The 15,697-nt window shown below is 60.5% G+C and overlaps 1 protein-coding gene across 1 annotated transcript in view; it reads right to left on the bottom strand.

Moving 5' to 3' along the window:
* The window catches only part of LOC134055424 (adhesion G protein-coupled receptor L1-like), a 31,192-nt gene extending 16,777 nt beyond the window's left edge, over nt 1–14,415 (bottom strand). The window contains exons 1-5 of the mRNA XM_062511761.1: nt 14,384–14,415; nt 13,706–13,854; nt 11,681–11,894; nt 10,516–10,625; nt 4,796–4,810 (exon numbers count right to left, since the gene is read on the bottom strand). Of these exons, the coding sequence (XP_062367745.1) occupies nt 4,796–4,810; nt 10,516–10,625; nt 11,681–11,894; nt 13,706–13,854; nt 14,384–14,415 (520 nt within the window). The remainder of the gene's footprint in view (nt 1–4,795; nt 4,811–10,515; nt 10,626–11,680; nt 11,895–13,705; nt 13,855–14,383) is intronic.
* Between the last annotated feature and the right edge of the window lie 1,282 nt (nt 14,416–15,697).

The following is a 15,697-nucleotide window of genomic DNA, read 5'->3' as shown; positions in this document are numbered from 1 at the left end:
GGAAATGGGAGATGGGGGAGGGGTTCTGAGGGGGGAGGGAAGATTTGGGGGGACCCTCCCGGTTTTGGGATGGGGGGGGGAGGGGGGGGGAGGGGTCGCGCGTGGTCCCAATGTCCGGCGCCGGCTGCAGAGAGGCTGGGGGAGAGAAACGGGGGGGTTAGAGCTGCGGGAGAGAAGGGGAGAGGGGACACGGGGGAGGGGACACGGGAGGGACCCCCCCAGAGCAGAGACCCCACCCCCCCAAAAAAAAATTTCGAACGCAACCCCCCGCCCCCCCCCTCCGCGGGGTCTCTGCGCAGGGGGAGGGGGCATGGGGGCAGGGCCAGGCTGGGACCCCCCAGAGGACACCGGGGTCCCCTCCCCCACCCCAAAAATGTGACTCCGTCCCCCCCACCCAAAGGGACCCTGGGGTGGGGTCCCCTCCCCCAGCCTGGCCTGGACCCCCCCCCCCCCCCCGCCCGGGGTGTGAGGGGGAGGGGTGGAGTCACCGGGGGGGCTGCACAGGTGAGCACAGGTGAGAGCACAGGTGTGAGCACAGGTGTGTGTACACATGTGCACAGGTGTGTGCACAGGTGTGTGTACAGGTGTACGTACAGATGAGCACAGGTGTGAGCACAGGTGTGTGTACACGTAAGCACAGGTGTGTGTACAGGTGTGTGTACAGGTGTATGTACAGATGAGCACAGGTGTGTTTGTGTGAGTACAGGTGTGAGCACAGGTGAGCACAGGCGTGAGCACAGGCGTGTTTGTGTGAGTACAGGTGTGAGCACAGGTGTGTGCAGGTGTACACAGGTGTGAACACAGCTGTGTTTGCATGTTCACAGGTAAGCACAGGTGCACACAGGTGTGTACACACATGTGTTTGTGTGTTCACAGGTGAGCACAGATGTGTGTGGTCACAGGTGCGTGTGCATGTGTGAACACGTGTGAACACACACCCCATCGGTTCTAGGGGTGCACACACCTGTGCAGGCTCCCTCACCTGTGCGTACCTGTTCACTCACACACACACCTGGGTGAGCTCATTTGCACGCGTGTGTGAGCACACCTTCACCTTGCTGGACATTTACACGAGGGGGTTGTGGGTGTGTGCGCACAGGTGAGCACAGGTGTGTTCATGTGAGCACAGGTTTGTGCGCACAGGTGCAAGCACAAGTGAGCACAGGTGAGTTTGTGCACACAGGTGAGCACAGGTGTGTGCACAAGTGAGCACAGGTGTGTTTGTGTGCACACAGGTGAGCACAGGTGTGTGCAAAAGTGAGCACAGATGTGTTCATGTGAGCACAGGTTTGTGAGCACAGGTGCAAGCACAGGTGCAAGCACAAGTGAGCACAGGTGAGTTTGTGCACACAGGTGAGCACAGGTGTGTGCACAAGTGAGCACAGGTGAGTTTGTGCACACAGGTGAGCACACGTGTGTGCACAAGTGAGCACAGGTGTGTTCGTGTGTGCACAGGTGTAAGCACAAGATTGCTCATGAGTGCACAGGTGTATGCACAGGTTTTAGTTCAGGTGTGTTTATATGTGCACAGATATGAGCACATGTGTTTGTGTGTCCACAGGTGCACAGGTGAGCACAGGTGTGACCAGGTGATAGTACAGGGGTGTGCATAGGTATGAGCACAGATGTGTGCACAGGTCCATTCAGGCAGAAACACATTTGCACACTCAGGTGTGGCTGCCACATCTGTTTTGTTCTGTGTTCACACCTGTGGCTGTTACCTGTGCATGCTTACCGCTGTGTGTCATTGTCACACCTGCCCAGCTGTGTGTCATTGTCACACCTGCCCAGGTGTGTGTATTGCCCCACCTTTGCCCCATTGCATGCGGGGGCTGGGGGTGCACAGGGCACACCTGGGTGTGAAGCCGGACCCAGGTGTGCACGAACAGCTGTGAGGGCAGAGCCCCAGGTGTTCAGAGCCCCGGGTGTGCAGAGCTCAGGTGTGCCCAGGTGTGCACAGCTCCAGGTGTGCAGAACTCAGGTGTGCACAGCCCCAGGTGTGCAGAGCTCAGGTATGCAGTGCTCAGGTGTGCACAGGTGTGCACAGACCCTGGTGTGCAGAGCTCAGGTGTGCTCAGGTGTGCTCATCCCAGGGATGCATGTGGCTCCAGGTGTGCAGAGGAATTCAGGCGTGTGCATCCCAAGGTGTGCACGGCCAGGTGAGCCCAAGGATCCAGGTGTGCACAGCTTCAGATACTCTCAGGTATGTACAAGGATCCAGGTGTGCCCATCCAGGTGTGCCCATCCCAGTGTGCACAAGGATCCAGATGTGCCCATCCAGGTGTGTCCATGGATCCAGATGCGCCCATCCAGATGTGCCCATCCCGGCGAGCCCATCCAGGTGAGCCCATCCAGGTGTGCACAAGGATCCAGGCGAGCCCATCCAGGTGAGCCCATCCAGGTGAGCCCATCCAGGTGTGCCCATCCCGGTGTGCACAAGGATCCAGATGTGCCCATCCGGATGTGCCCATCCAGGTGTGCCCATCCCGGTGTGCCCATGGATCCAGATGCGCCCATCCAGATGTGCCCATCCAGGCGAGCCCATCCAGGTGTGTCCATCCAGGTGTGCACAAGGATCCACATGTGCCCATCCAGGTGCACCCTTCTGGATGTGCCCATCCAGATGTGACCATCCAGATGTTCTCATCCGGATGTGCCCATCCAGGCAAGCCCATCCAGGTGCGCCCATCCGGATGTGCCCATCCAGGTGTGCCCATCCAGATGTTCTCATCCAGATGTGCCATCCAGGCGAGCCCATCCAGGCGAGCCCATCCAGGTGCGCCCATCCGGATGTGCCCATCCAGGTGTGCCGGCCCGGCCGTCCCGCAGCCCCCACGCTGCCCCCGGGGGTTTTTGGGGAGTTCGGGGGGGTCCCGGGAGGGTGGGGGAGGGGAGACTCACAGGCTCGGGGGGGCCCCGCGGTCCGGGGGGGCTCGGCCGGGCCCTGCGGGAGGAGGAGGAGGAGAGAGACACGTTAGGGGCCCCCCGCCCCCCGCTCCGGACACCTGTGGGAAGAAACCGCGGCCCCGCCCCGTCCCCGCCCACACCTGCCCTCACAGCCCCGCCCCTCCCAGGCCACGCCCTCCCCTACACCGCCCCCGCCCCCCTGCACTCCCCTCCCGCGCGGACAGACGGACGGACACGGGGCAGGGAGCAGAGGGGGGGGGGGCGGCAATGCCCTGGCTGCAGCCGGGAGTGACCCCTGAGTGACCCCTGTGTAACACGAGTGACCCTGGGTGACCCCTGATTGACCTCTGAGTTATCCCTGAGTGACCTTGAGTGACCTCTGAGTGACCCCTGAGTGACCAGTGAGTGACCCTGACTGGCCCCTGAGTAACCCCTCAGTGATCCCTGAGTGACCTGTGAGTGACCCCTGAGAGACCCTGAGTGACCTCTGAGTGACCCCTGAGTGACCAGTGAGTGACCCTGAGTGGCCCCTGAGTAACCCCTCAGTGACCCCTGAGTGACCTCTGAGTGACCCCTGAGTGACCAGTGAGTGACCCCTGAGGAACCCCTGAGTAACCCCTGAGTAACCCCTCAGTGACCCCTGAGTGACCTCTGAGTGACTTTGGAGTGACCACTGAGGACCTCCGAGTGACCTCTGAGTAACCCCTCAGTGACCTCTGAGTGACCCCTGAGTGACCCCTGAGCGACCTCTGAGTGACCCCTCAGTGACTCCTCAGTGACTCCTCAGTGACCCTCAGTGACCCTAAGTGACCACTGAGTGACCTTCAGTGACCCCTCAGTGAACCCTGAGTGACTCTGAGTGACCCTGGAGTGACCCCTCAGTGACCCCTCAGTGACCTCTGAGTGACCCTCAGTGACCCCTCAGTGACCCCTCAGTGACCATGGCTGACCCAAAGTGACACAAATTGACTAAAATTGACCCAAAACTGCCAAAACTGGCCCAAAGTGACTCTCAACCCATAACTGACCCCTGAGTGACCCAAACTGACCCCTGAATGACCCCAAATGAACCTGACTGACCCCAGCTGACCCAAACTGACCCAAACTACCCCTCCAGACCCCCCGACCCCCCAAAATTGCCCCTGACCCACCTAAACTGCCCCTGACCCCAAAAGCTGCCCCTCCTCAGGGGGATATTTTGGGGGGTTCTGATTTAGGGGAGGGGTGTCCCCCCAGAATTGCCCCTACCCCCCCATTGAGGGGGTGTGGTGGTGGGAGGGAAGGTGACCCCCCCCAAATTCTGAGGGTCCCCAAGGGGGACCCAAAAAGGGGGGTCCTCAGGGGGTCCCAAAAAGATTTTGGGGGAGGGGGTCCGGGGAGGTTTCGGGGGGTCCCGGGGACCCCCGGGGGAACAACGGGGGGTCTGGGGGTCCCCCCAAATTTAATGAGAGAGAATTAAGGGAGGGGAGCTGGGGGGGGGAGGGGAGGGGGGGAGGGGAATTGGGGGCAGGGGAGAGGATTTGGGGGGGTTCAGGGAAAGGGGGGGGAGTGGCCTTGAGGAGTTTGGGGGGCAGAGGGAATTTGGGGTGCGTGGGGAGGAGTGGGAGGGGGGCAGGGGTTTGGGTGGGGAAGGGATTTGGGAATGGGGCAGGATCAGAATTTGGGGTCACTTCAGGGTAATTTGGGGGGCGGGGTGTGGGGGGGGATTTGGGGGTTGTAGCGATACGGAGGGGGGGGGATGGGGGAGTTTGGGGGGTCTGGGATGGGTTTGGGGGGGTTCGGGGGGGTTGGGGGTCATGAGGGTTTTGGGGTGTCTAGGGGGGGTCAGGAGGGTTTTGGGGTGTCGGGGTGGCGGGGGGGGGGGCCGGAGCGAGGGGGTCCGTGTTACCTTTTTGTTCCACTTCTATTTTTAGCACCGGAAGAAAAGGCGGGAGAGAGCGGGGGAGGGGCGGGAGGGGGGGGAGAGGGGAGGGGGGAGGGGTCACACGGGCGGGGGGGGAGGGAAGGGGGAGGGGAGGGGGGAGGGGAGGGGGGAGGGGCGAGAGAGGAGACAAAGAGAAAAGAGATTAAACGGCTCCGGCCCCCCCCCCCGAAACCCGGGGGACCCCGAGAGACCCCGAGAGACCCCCAAACCCTGCGGGGGGAGGGGCACGGGACGGACAGATGGACACGGGGATGGACAGAGGGACACGGGGACGGACAAATGGACACAGGAGGGACATGGGGACAGACAGATGGACTCAGGATGGACACGGGGATGGACACAGGATGGACAGAGGGACATGGGAGGACATGGTGGGATCAAGGGATAGACAGATGGACAGATGGGGCTGGATGGAGATGGACAGACGGACAGAGGGATGGGAAAGGAATGGACAGAGGGGACAGACGGACAGGGGGAAAGGGGGACAGAAAGGGGGAGGAGTCGACTGGGGGGGCAGGATGGGCAGACAGAGCCATGGAGGGACAGACAGACGGACACCAAAAGGAGGGGATGGAGATGGCCTGGATAGGGATGACAGAGGTGGTGGATGGATACACGGACACAGGGACACACGGACACACGGACACAGGGACACAGAGACACAGGGACAGATGGACACAGGGACACACGGACACATGGACACAGGGACAGATGGACAGATGGACACATGGACACAGGGACACAGGGACAGATGGACACATGGACACAGGGACAGATGGACACAGGGACACACGGACACATGGACACAGGGACAGATGGACACATGGACACAGGGACACAGAGACAGATGGACACATGGACACAGGGACAGATGGACACAGGGGCAGATGGACACAGGGGCAGATGGACACAGGGACGCATGGACAGATGGACACAGGGGCAGATGGACACACAGACACAGGGACACATGGACACAGGCACACAGGGACAGACGGACACACGCACAGACAGACGGACGGGGGGGTGTGCGGCTCCCCTCCCCCACACTCCTGAGCCCCTCGGGGGGTTCGGACCCCCCCGCCCCGCCCCTCCCCCCCCGGCCCTGGAGGGAGAGAGAGAGAGAGAGAGAGAGAGAGAGAGAGAGAGAGAGAGAGAAGAGAGAGAGAGACGGCGATGGGGGAGGGGCGGCCTGGGGGGGAGGGGCTGCCGGGGGGGTCCCGGCTCCGGGGGGGTCCGGGGGTCCCTCCCGGCCCCTCGGCATCACCTGCAAAGGAAAGAGGCGGCCCCGCCCCTCCCCCAACCCCCCCGGAATCCCCAAAACCGCCCCCACCCCCCCCCACACACACAGCAGCGACAGGGACCCGCCTGGGCTGGGGGTTTTGTGTGTTCTAAGCATGTTCTGAGTGTGTTCTGTGTGTTCTAAGCATGTTCTGTGTGTTCTGTGTGTGTCTGTGTGTGTTCTGTGTGTGTCTGTGTGTGCTCTGTGTGTTCTACACATGTTCTGTGTGTTCTAAGCATGTTCTATGTGTTCTGTGTGTGCTATGTGTGTTCTGTGTGTGTCTGTGTGTGCTCTGTGTGTGTTCTGTGTGTGCTGTGTGTGTTCTGCATGTGTTCTGCGTGTTCTCTGTGTGCTCTGTGTGTTGTGTGTGTTCCGTGTGTTCTGTGTGTTCTGTGTGTGCTCTGTGTGTGCTCTCTGTGTGTTCCGTGTGTTCTGTGTGTTCTGTGTGTGCTCTGTGTGTGTTCTGTGTGCGCTCTGTGTATGCTCTGTGTGTGTTCTCTGTGTGTTCTGTGTGTTCTACACATGTTCTGTGTGTTCTAAGCATGTTCTATGTGTTCTCTGTGTGCTATGTGTGTTCTGTGTGCTCTGTGTGTGTTCTGTGTGTGTTCTGCGTGTTCTGTGTGTTCTGCGTGTTCTGTGTGTGCTGTGTGTGTCCTGTGTGTGTTCTGTGTGTGTTCTCTCTATGTTCTGTGTGTGCTGTGTGTGCTCTGTGTGTTCTGTGTGCTCTGTGTGTGCTCTGTGTGTGTTCTGTGTGTGCTGTGTGTGTTCTGCGTGTGTTCTGCGTGTTCTCTGTGTGCTCTGTGTGTTGTGTGTGTTCCGTGTGTTCTCTGTGTGTTCTCTCTGTGTTCTGTGTGTTGTCTGTGTGTGCCCTGTGTGTGTTCTCTGTGTGTTCCGTGTGTTCTGTGTGTTCTGTGTGTGCTCTGTGTGTGCTCTCTGTGTGTTCCGTGTGTTCTGTGTGTTCTGTGTGTGCTCTGTGTGTGTTCTGTGTGCGCTCTGTGTATGCTCTGTGTGTGTTCTCTGTGTGTTCTGTGTGTTCTACACATGTTCTGTGTGTTCTAAGCATGTTCTATGTGTTCTCTGTGTGCTATGTGTGTTCTGTGTGCTCTGTGTGTGTTCTGTGTGTGTTCTGCGTGTTCTGTGTGTTCTGCGTGTTCTGTGTGTGCTGTGTGTGTCCTGTGTGTGTTCTGTGTGTGTTCTCTCTATGTTCTGTGTGTGCTGTGTGTGCTCTGTGTGTTCTGTGTGTTCTGTGTGTGCTGTGTGTGCTCTGTGTGTTCTGTGTGCTGTGTGTGTGTTCTGTGTGTGTTCTGTGTGCTCCTTGTGTTCTGTGTGTGTTCTCTGTGTGTTCTGTGTGTGCCCTGTGTGTGTTCCATGTGTTCTGTGTGTTCTGTGTGTGCTCTGTGTATGCTCTGTGTGTTCTGTGTGTGTCAGTGTGTGTTCTCTGTGTGTTCTGTGTGTTCTACACATGTTCTGTGTGTTCTAAGCATGTTCTATGTGTTCTGTGTGTGCTATGTGTGTTCTGTGTGCTCTGTGTGTGTTATGTGTGTGTTCTGCGTGTTCTGTGTGTGCTCTGTGTGTTCTGTGTGCTCTGTGTGTTCTCTCTATGTTCTGTGTGTTCTGTGTGTTCTCTGTGTGCTCTGTGTGTTCTGCGTGTTCTGTGTGTGCTCTGTGTGTTCTGTGTGTTCTGTGTGTGTTCTGTGTGTTCTGTGTGTGTTCTCTCTATGTTCTGTGTGTTCTGTTTGTTCTCTGTGTGCTCTGTGTGTTCTGCGTGTTCTGTGTGTGCTGTGTGTGCTCTGTGTGTGTTCTGTGTGTTCTGTGTGCTCCTTGTGTTCTGTGTGTGTTCTCTCTGTGTTCTGTGTGTGCTCTGTGTGTGTTCTCTGTGTGTTCCTGGTTTGTTCTTGGCATGTTTTAGGTCTGCTCTGGGTGTGCTCTGCATTCTAGGTGTGTGCTTATCATGTTCCAGGCATGTTTTAGGTGTGTCCTGAGCATGGCTCTAGCGTGTTCTGTGTATTCCTGCCCTGTTCCTGCCATGTTCCTGGTGTGTTCCTGGTGTGTTCCTGCCATGTTCCTGCCGTGTTCCTGCTGTGTTCCTGCCGTGTTCCTGATGTGTTCCTGCTGTGTTCCTGCCCTGTTCCTGCCGTGTCCCTGCCGTGTTCCTGCTGTGTTCCTGCTGTGCCCCTGCCGTGTTCCTGCCCTGTTCCTGCCATGTACCTGCTGTGTCCCTGCCGTGTCCCTGCCGCCGTCTTCCTGCTGTGTTCCTGGCATGTGACCAGCACCTGTTTAATGAGCAATTAGTAGGTGCGTAATGTGTCCCAGATGTGTCCCAGATGTGTCCCAAGCATGTCCAGGTGTGTCTGACACACTTTGCTCTCACACAGGTGTGTGTTTAGCATGCACAGGTGTGTTCAGGGGATCTCAGGTGTGTCCAAGTGTGTTCTGGGAGTATCCAGGTGTGTCCAGGTCTGTCCAGGTGTGTCCAGGTGTGTTCAGCCCATGCCAGGTGTGGCCAGGTGTGGCCAGTTGTATGCTGGGTGTGTCCAGGTGTGCCCAGGTGTGTGCTGGGCATGTCCAGGTGTGTGCTGGGCATGTCTAGGTGTGTTCAGGTGTGCCCAGGTGTGTTCTGGGTGTGTCCAGGTGTGCCCAGGTGTGTCCAGGTGTGTTCAGCCCATGCCAGGTGTGCCCAGGTATGTCCAGGTGTGGTCTTGGCTCCCTGAGCCCTGGGGCTGACATCAGGTGTGGATTGGCCCCGTTCCTGCCCTGGGTTCTACCTCGTTTCCTGTGGTTTTGTGGTTTTGCCTGGTTTTGCTGTAATTTTGCCATGATTTTTACCTGGGTTTTGTCTGGTTTTGCAGGTTTGTGTGTACTATTGCTGGTTTTTTCATGGGCTTTTATGTTTTTGCATGTCCCTTCCATGTCCCTGCCATGTTTTTTGCTATGATTTTTTTTTGTTTTGTTTTGCCTTTTTATGAGTATTTTTGCTGTGATTTTTGCCTGGTTTTGTGTGTCCCTGCCGTGTTTTTGTTGTGGGTTTTTTGTGGGTTTTGCCTGGTTTTGCCTGGTTTTGCCTGTTTTTTTGTAATTTTTGTGTCCCTGCCATGCTGCTGTGCCCGTGGCGGGTCCCGGGGCTGGTGCCGTGTCCATCCCCGTCCATCCCAGTCCATCCCAGTCTATCCCAGTCCATCCCTGTCAGGCCGGTTCCGGCCGTTCCCTCGGGCGGTTCCTGCGGCGGCTGCAAAGCAAAGCTGGGGGAGGGGCCGGGGGGGTTTTGGGGTTCCCGCGACGGCGCCTGGGGAGAGATGGGATCATCCCAACCCCCCCCCCGGGACCCCCAGGTCAGACAGAGCCCCCCCAAGGGGGGTTGGGGGTCATAGGGGTGTCAGGGGTGTCCAGAACTGGGGACGGGGGGGTGGTCACACCCCGGTCTGGGGGGGACAAACGTGACACAGGGGGACCCCAGGGGGGCACAACCCCCCCCCCAATACCTGGGGGCTCCCCAGGAAGAAGAAGACCCCCCCCCCAAATCCCAACCCGCTCCCCCAACTCCAAAGGTGCCTAGGGATCCTGGGGGGCTGCAGGGTACCCGTGGAGTGCCTTGGGTGCTGTGGGGCGGAACTTGGGGGGCACCGTGGGGTCCCCGTGTTGTTCCATAGGTGCTGTGGGGTGGGACTCCCCAGGTGCACCTCTGGGTGCTGTGGGGCTGGGAGTGATGCTGTGGGGCAGGGTCTATAGGGCAGGGTCTATAGGGCAAGGCTGTGGGCACAGCTATGGGACAGAACAGGGGCTGTGGGGCAGGATGGGATCTATGGGACAGGATCTGTGGGGCAGGATATATAGGGCAGGATCTACAGGACAGGATCTATAGGGCAGGATGGGATCTATGGAACAGGACCTGTGGGGCAGGATGGGATCTATGGGGCAGGATCCACGGGTCACTCACTGTAGGGCACGCAGTCGTGCAGCACCTCCAGGTATTTGTAGGTGCTGGGACAGGGCTATGGGGCAGAGCCACGGATTAGGGCTATAGGATGGGATCTATGGGGCAGGATCTATAGGACAGGATCTATAGGACAGGATCTCTGGGGCAAGATGGGATCTATGGGGCAGGGCAGGATCTATGGGGCAGGGCTGCAGGGCATGATCTATAGGGAAGAATCTGTGGGGCAGGATCGACAGGACAGGATCTATGGGGCAGGATGGGATCTATGGGGCAGGGCTGTGGGTCGCTCACTGTAGGGCACGCAGTCGTGCTGCACCTCCAGGTATTTGTAGGTGCTGGGACAGGGGGTGTTGGCTCTGGGGTGCTGTGGGGCAGGGCAGGATCTATGGGGCAGGATCTATGGGGCAGGATCTATGGGGCAGGATCTATGGGGCAGGTTCTAACAGGCAGGATCTATGGGGCAGCACTCACTGTAGGGCACGCAGTCGTACTGCACCTCCAGGTATTTGTAGGTGCCCGGGCAGGGGTCAGGGAAGGCGTCAGAGCCGGCGACCACCACACACTGAGTGCGGTTGTTGCACCTGCGGGGACAGGGGACACGTCAGGGACACATCAGGGACACGGCAGGGACATGGGGACACAGCAGGGACACGGCAGGGACATGGGGACACGGCAGGGACACGGCAGGGACATGGTGTGGACACGGCAGGGATATGGCAGGGACATGGCAGGGACACAGCAAGGACATGGCAGGGACATGGCAGGGACATGGCAGGGACATGGGGGACTGTGGAGGACATGGGGGACATGGGGACACAGCGGGACACGGAGGGACATGGGACAGGAGGGGACACAGACACGGGGGGATGTGAGGGGACATGAAGGGATGTGGGGACACTGGGGGGACACCGGGGGACAGCAGGGACACGGGGGACAGTAGGGACAAAGGGGGGACAGGGACCTGAGGGGACACGGGGACAGTGAGGGGACATGGGGACACGGGACAGGGCATTTGGGGACACAGGACTCAGGTGCCACCACCAATGTCCCTGGGGGGGACAGTGTCCACCATGGGGACATGGGGATGTCCTCGAGCTGTGCCACCCCCGTGCTGTCCCCATGGACACCCAGGGCCACCCACCCCACGTGTCCCACACCCTCAGTGTCCCCATGTCCCCCCCACCCCTCCAATGTCCCCACGTGTCCCCGTGTCCCAAACATGTTCCCCCTCCCCCATGACCCACCCTCCAGCCTGTCCCAATGTCCCCATGTCCCCAAGGTGTCCCCAGGCTGTCCCCAGCCTTCTACACGTCCCCACTGTACCGCTGTGTCACCATGTCCCCCCCCCATGTCCCCTCTGTGCCATCAGGTGCAGGGCCATGGTCGGGTCCCCATTGCCCCACAATGTCCCCGTGTCCCAGCGCTGTCCGTGTCCCCACGATGTCCCCAACCCCCTATCCCTACATCCCCTACCTGTCCCCATGTCCGAGTGGTCATTGCTGTGTCCCCTGTCACCTGCCTGTCCCCAGTGTCCCCTCAGTGTCCCCAGTGTCCCCAATGTCCCCAGTGTCCCCAATGTCATCAGCATCCCCAATGTCCCCAGTGTTCCCAGTGTCCCCAGTGTCCCCAGTGTCACCTCTGGGCCATGATGGGGTGCGCCTGGGGCAAGTAGCACTGCACGTTCGCCATCTGCCCGGGGTCGGCGTCACAGATTTTGTCGTCGGTCCGGCCGTAGTTGGCGTCGGCCACCAGGACGACGTCGCTGCCGGGGCAGCGCAGCTCCAGCGGGTACCCCTCACACGCCAGCTCCCGGCGTGCCAGCCCGAACGGGAGAGCCCCCCGGATCAGCCCTGGGGGTCAGGGAACCCCAAAATGGGGTCAGGGAACCCCAGACGGGGTCAGGGAACCCCCAAACCGGGTCCCTCCTCCCCCACCTCTGTGCCCTGCTCAGCCCTTGGGGCACAGGGACCAGCTGGGCCCCAAACCCCAAATCGGAGACCCTGGGCACCCCTGGCCCTGCAGCCCCCAGCCCCAAATCCCAAACACCTGGATCCCCCCAATCCCAAACATCTGAGATCCCCAAATCCCAAACACCTGGATCCCCCCAAATCCCAAACACCTGGGACCCCAAAATCCCGGATCTCCCCAGATTTCCCAAACCCCAGATGTGGGACGCCCCAAATTCAGGATTTCCAAAATCCCAGGTTCTGGTACAGCACGAAATGTGAGCTCAGGCCTTACACACCCATTACACAACCCTTACACACCCCTTATACACCCCTTACACACACATTACACACACATTACACACCCCTTACACACCCCTTACACAACCCTTACACAACCCTTACACATCCCTCACACACCCCTCACACACCCCCTACACATCCCATGCACAGCCCTTACACACACATTACACATCCCTTACACACCCCTTACACACCTCTTACACATCCCTTACACACCCCTTACACACCCCTTACACACACTTTACAAACCCCTTACACAACCCTTACACATCCCTTACACAACCCTTACACATCCCTTACACACCCATTACACACTCCTTACACACCCCTTACACATCTCTTACACACCCCTTACACAACACTCACACGTTCCTTACACATCCCTTACACAACCCTTACACATCTCTTACACACCACTTACACATCCATTACACATCCCTTACACGTCCCTTACACACGCCTTACACACCCCTTACACACTCCTTACACATCCCTTACACAACCCTTACAAACCCCTTACACTTCCATTACACATCCCTTACACACGCCTTACAGACTCCTTACACACCCCTTACACACACCCTACACATCCCTTACACACCCCTTACACAACCACTGGCCTCTCGGGGCTGTTGCACACCCATTGCACACCCATTGCACACCCACGGGTGCCTCTGGGTTCTTCTACGGCCTTGCACAATCCTTGCACACCCTTGCACACTCCTTGCTACACCCCTTGCACACTCAAAGGCTCCTCTGGAACACTGCACACCCGTCACACTGCCTTTGCACACTCCTTGCACACCCCTTGAGAGCCCCTGATGTGTTCTGAGCCCTTGCACACCCATGGGCACCTCAGGAGCCTTGCACACCTCTCACACACCCTTTGCACACCCCTGGGGTGTTGCACACCGGTCAGACTCCCCTTGCACACCCCTTACACACCCCTGTGCGCCCTTGGGGTGTTCTGAGCCCTTGCACACCCCTAGACACCTCTGGAGCTTTCCACACCTCTCACGCATCCTTTGCACACCCCTTGCACACCCCTTGCACACCCCTGGGCATCCCTGGGGGTTGTTTTGGCCTTTCACACCCCTTGCACACCCTAAGGCACCTCTGGAGCCTTGCCTGCCTCTCACACAGCCCTTGCACACCTCTCCCACTCCCCTTGCACACCCTTTACACACACATGGGCACCTCTGGGTCGTTCTGAGCCCTTGCACACCCAAAGGTCCCTCAGGAGCCTTGCACACCACTCACACTCCCTTTGCACACCCCTTACACACTCCTGAGGTGATCTGAGCCCCTGCACACCCCTTGCACACCAGTCAGAGTCCCCTTGCACACCCCTGGGCTGTTCCGAGCCCTTGCACGCCCTTTGCACACCCCCGGGCCCCTGCCCCGTCCCTTACCGTGGCTGCCGGCAGTGACGAGGAGCAGCACCAGCACCGGGACTGGCACCGGCACCGGCACCGGGCCGAGCCCGCGCAGGGCGGGGGAGGGGCGCGCCATGGTGGGGGAGGGGCGCGGGGACCCCCCAACCTCACCGGGGGGCTCCGAGCTGGGGGGAGACAAAAATGGGAGGGGGAGGGGTTACGGGACGGGGTTGGTCCCCAAAATCACAGCAAGCTGTGAGGGGGGAGCCTGTGCTTAATTGGCGGAGGGGATTAATGAGGGGAGGGGTGAAATTAATGAGGGGGTGAATTAATAATGGGGGAGGGGGTCCCCGCTGTCCAGACCCTCCACAATCCTCTGTGCCCCCCTCCCTCAAATTCTGCTCTTCCCCAACCCCAGGCCCCTCAAAAATGAGGGCGAGGCCTGGTGTTCCCCTCCCCCACACCCCAAATCGCTGGGGGGGGGGGGGGGTCCTGTCCCCCCTCCCCAAATCCGGGGGGCCCCATCCCCCTTCCCCCCCACCCCCCGCGGACCATCTGCTCCCCCCCATTCCCGCCGGGATCGGAGCCCCTCCCCCCTCCTCTAATCCTCGGCTCAGCGGCCCCGGGGGGGGTCAAAGCCGATTTATCCCCAGCCCCCCAGACGCCCCCCCCATTCCCCCCCTCAGGACCCCCCGGTCCCCCCCCACCCCTCACCCCGCGCAGGGGCCGATGCGGCCGCGGTGCATTGTGGGAAGCTCAGCCCCGGGTTGCCAGGGGCGACGGCGCCGCGGTGCATTGTGGGAGAATCCCCCCATCACCCCCCCCACACCCCAAAATGATGGGGGGGGGGGGGCGCAGCGCCATCCCAGAATGCTCCACGCGCCGACATAGCCCCCCCTCCCCTCAAAATTCCGCCTCCCCCTCCCCAAATTCCATCCCCCCCCTGGGGAAACTGAGGCGGGGGCGGCCCCCGTCCCCTAAAATACACTCCCACCCCCGGCTCAGTTTCCCCGGGGGGGGAACTACCGCCACAGGGGTCCCAAATTGGGGGGGGAGGGGTCGGGAGGGGACGCACCCCTCTTTTCAAACCCCCCCCCCCTCAATTCTCGGCCCCCGCCCTATTCCCCATCCCCCCCTTTATCCCTCGGCCCCCGCCCTCACCTCCCCCGCCCCCCCGAATGTCACCCCCACCCCCCTTGGGGACATCGCTCGCCCCCACCCCGCTTTTCACAGCCCCCCCTTTTTTTTACCGCCCCCTCCCCCGCATCCCAATTCTCACGTCCCCCCCAATTTTGCACAGCCCACCCCTCCCCGCAGGACCCACCCCAGATTTCCGCGGCCCCCCCTCATTCCTAACCCTCCCCCCATTTTAACAGCGCCCCTTTTTCACCCTCCATTCCCCTCCGCCTTTTCACGACTCTCCCCCCCCCGAAATTTACCAGCGGCACCTGCGGGGGCGGCTCCCCCCATCCCCCACCCAAACCCCCCCCTCACCCGGACCTGCGGGACCCGCTCCCCCAGACACCCCCAATCCCCTCTGTCCCCCCCCAGGACCCTCCCCAGATCCCCCCTCGGACCCCCCAGACCCCCCCCCGGGCCCCCGCCCCTCCCCCCTCCCCCGGACCTGCGGGTTCAGCTCCATGCGGCGATCGCGGCGCGACCCCCCCGGACCGCCCCGAGCCCGCGGGCTCCCCCCGGCGGCGGCCGCCGGGACTACGGGACCCCTCCCCATCCCCCACCCCATCCCCCTCCCCAACACCGCCCCCCCTGGACACCGCCGGGACTGCGGGACCCCTCCCCATCCCCCACCTCATCCCCCTGCCCATCACCGCCCCCCGGCCCAACCTCCCGCCCCTGCCCCGCCCCTCCCGTCAATCACGGATGTCCCGCCCCTCTGCAGAAGCCCCGCCTATCACGTGTCAATCTCTCTCTGCCCCGCCCCCCGGCAGTGCGCATTTTAAAGAGCAGCGGGAGGAGGCGGGGCCAGCTCCGGACTGACGCCAGCGCTGGCCAATGAAGGGCGGGGAG

This window comes from Cinclus cinclus, chromosome 32, assembly GCF_963662255.1.
Source record: "Cinclus cinclus chromosome 32, bCinCin1.1, whole genome shotgun sequence".
NCBI classification, from domain to species: domain Eukaryota; kingdom Metazoa; phylum Chordata; class Aves; order Passeriformes; family Cinclidae; genus Cinclus; species Cinclus cinclus.
Note: the sequence above shows the minus strand (reverse complement) of the source record. Positions and strands in the feature narration are given on the sequence as shown.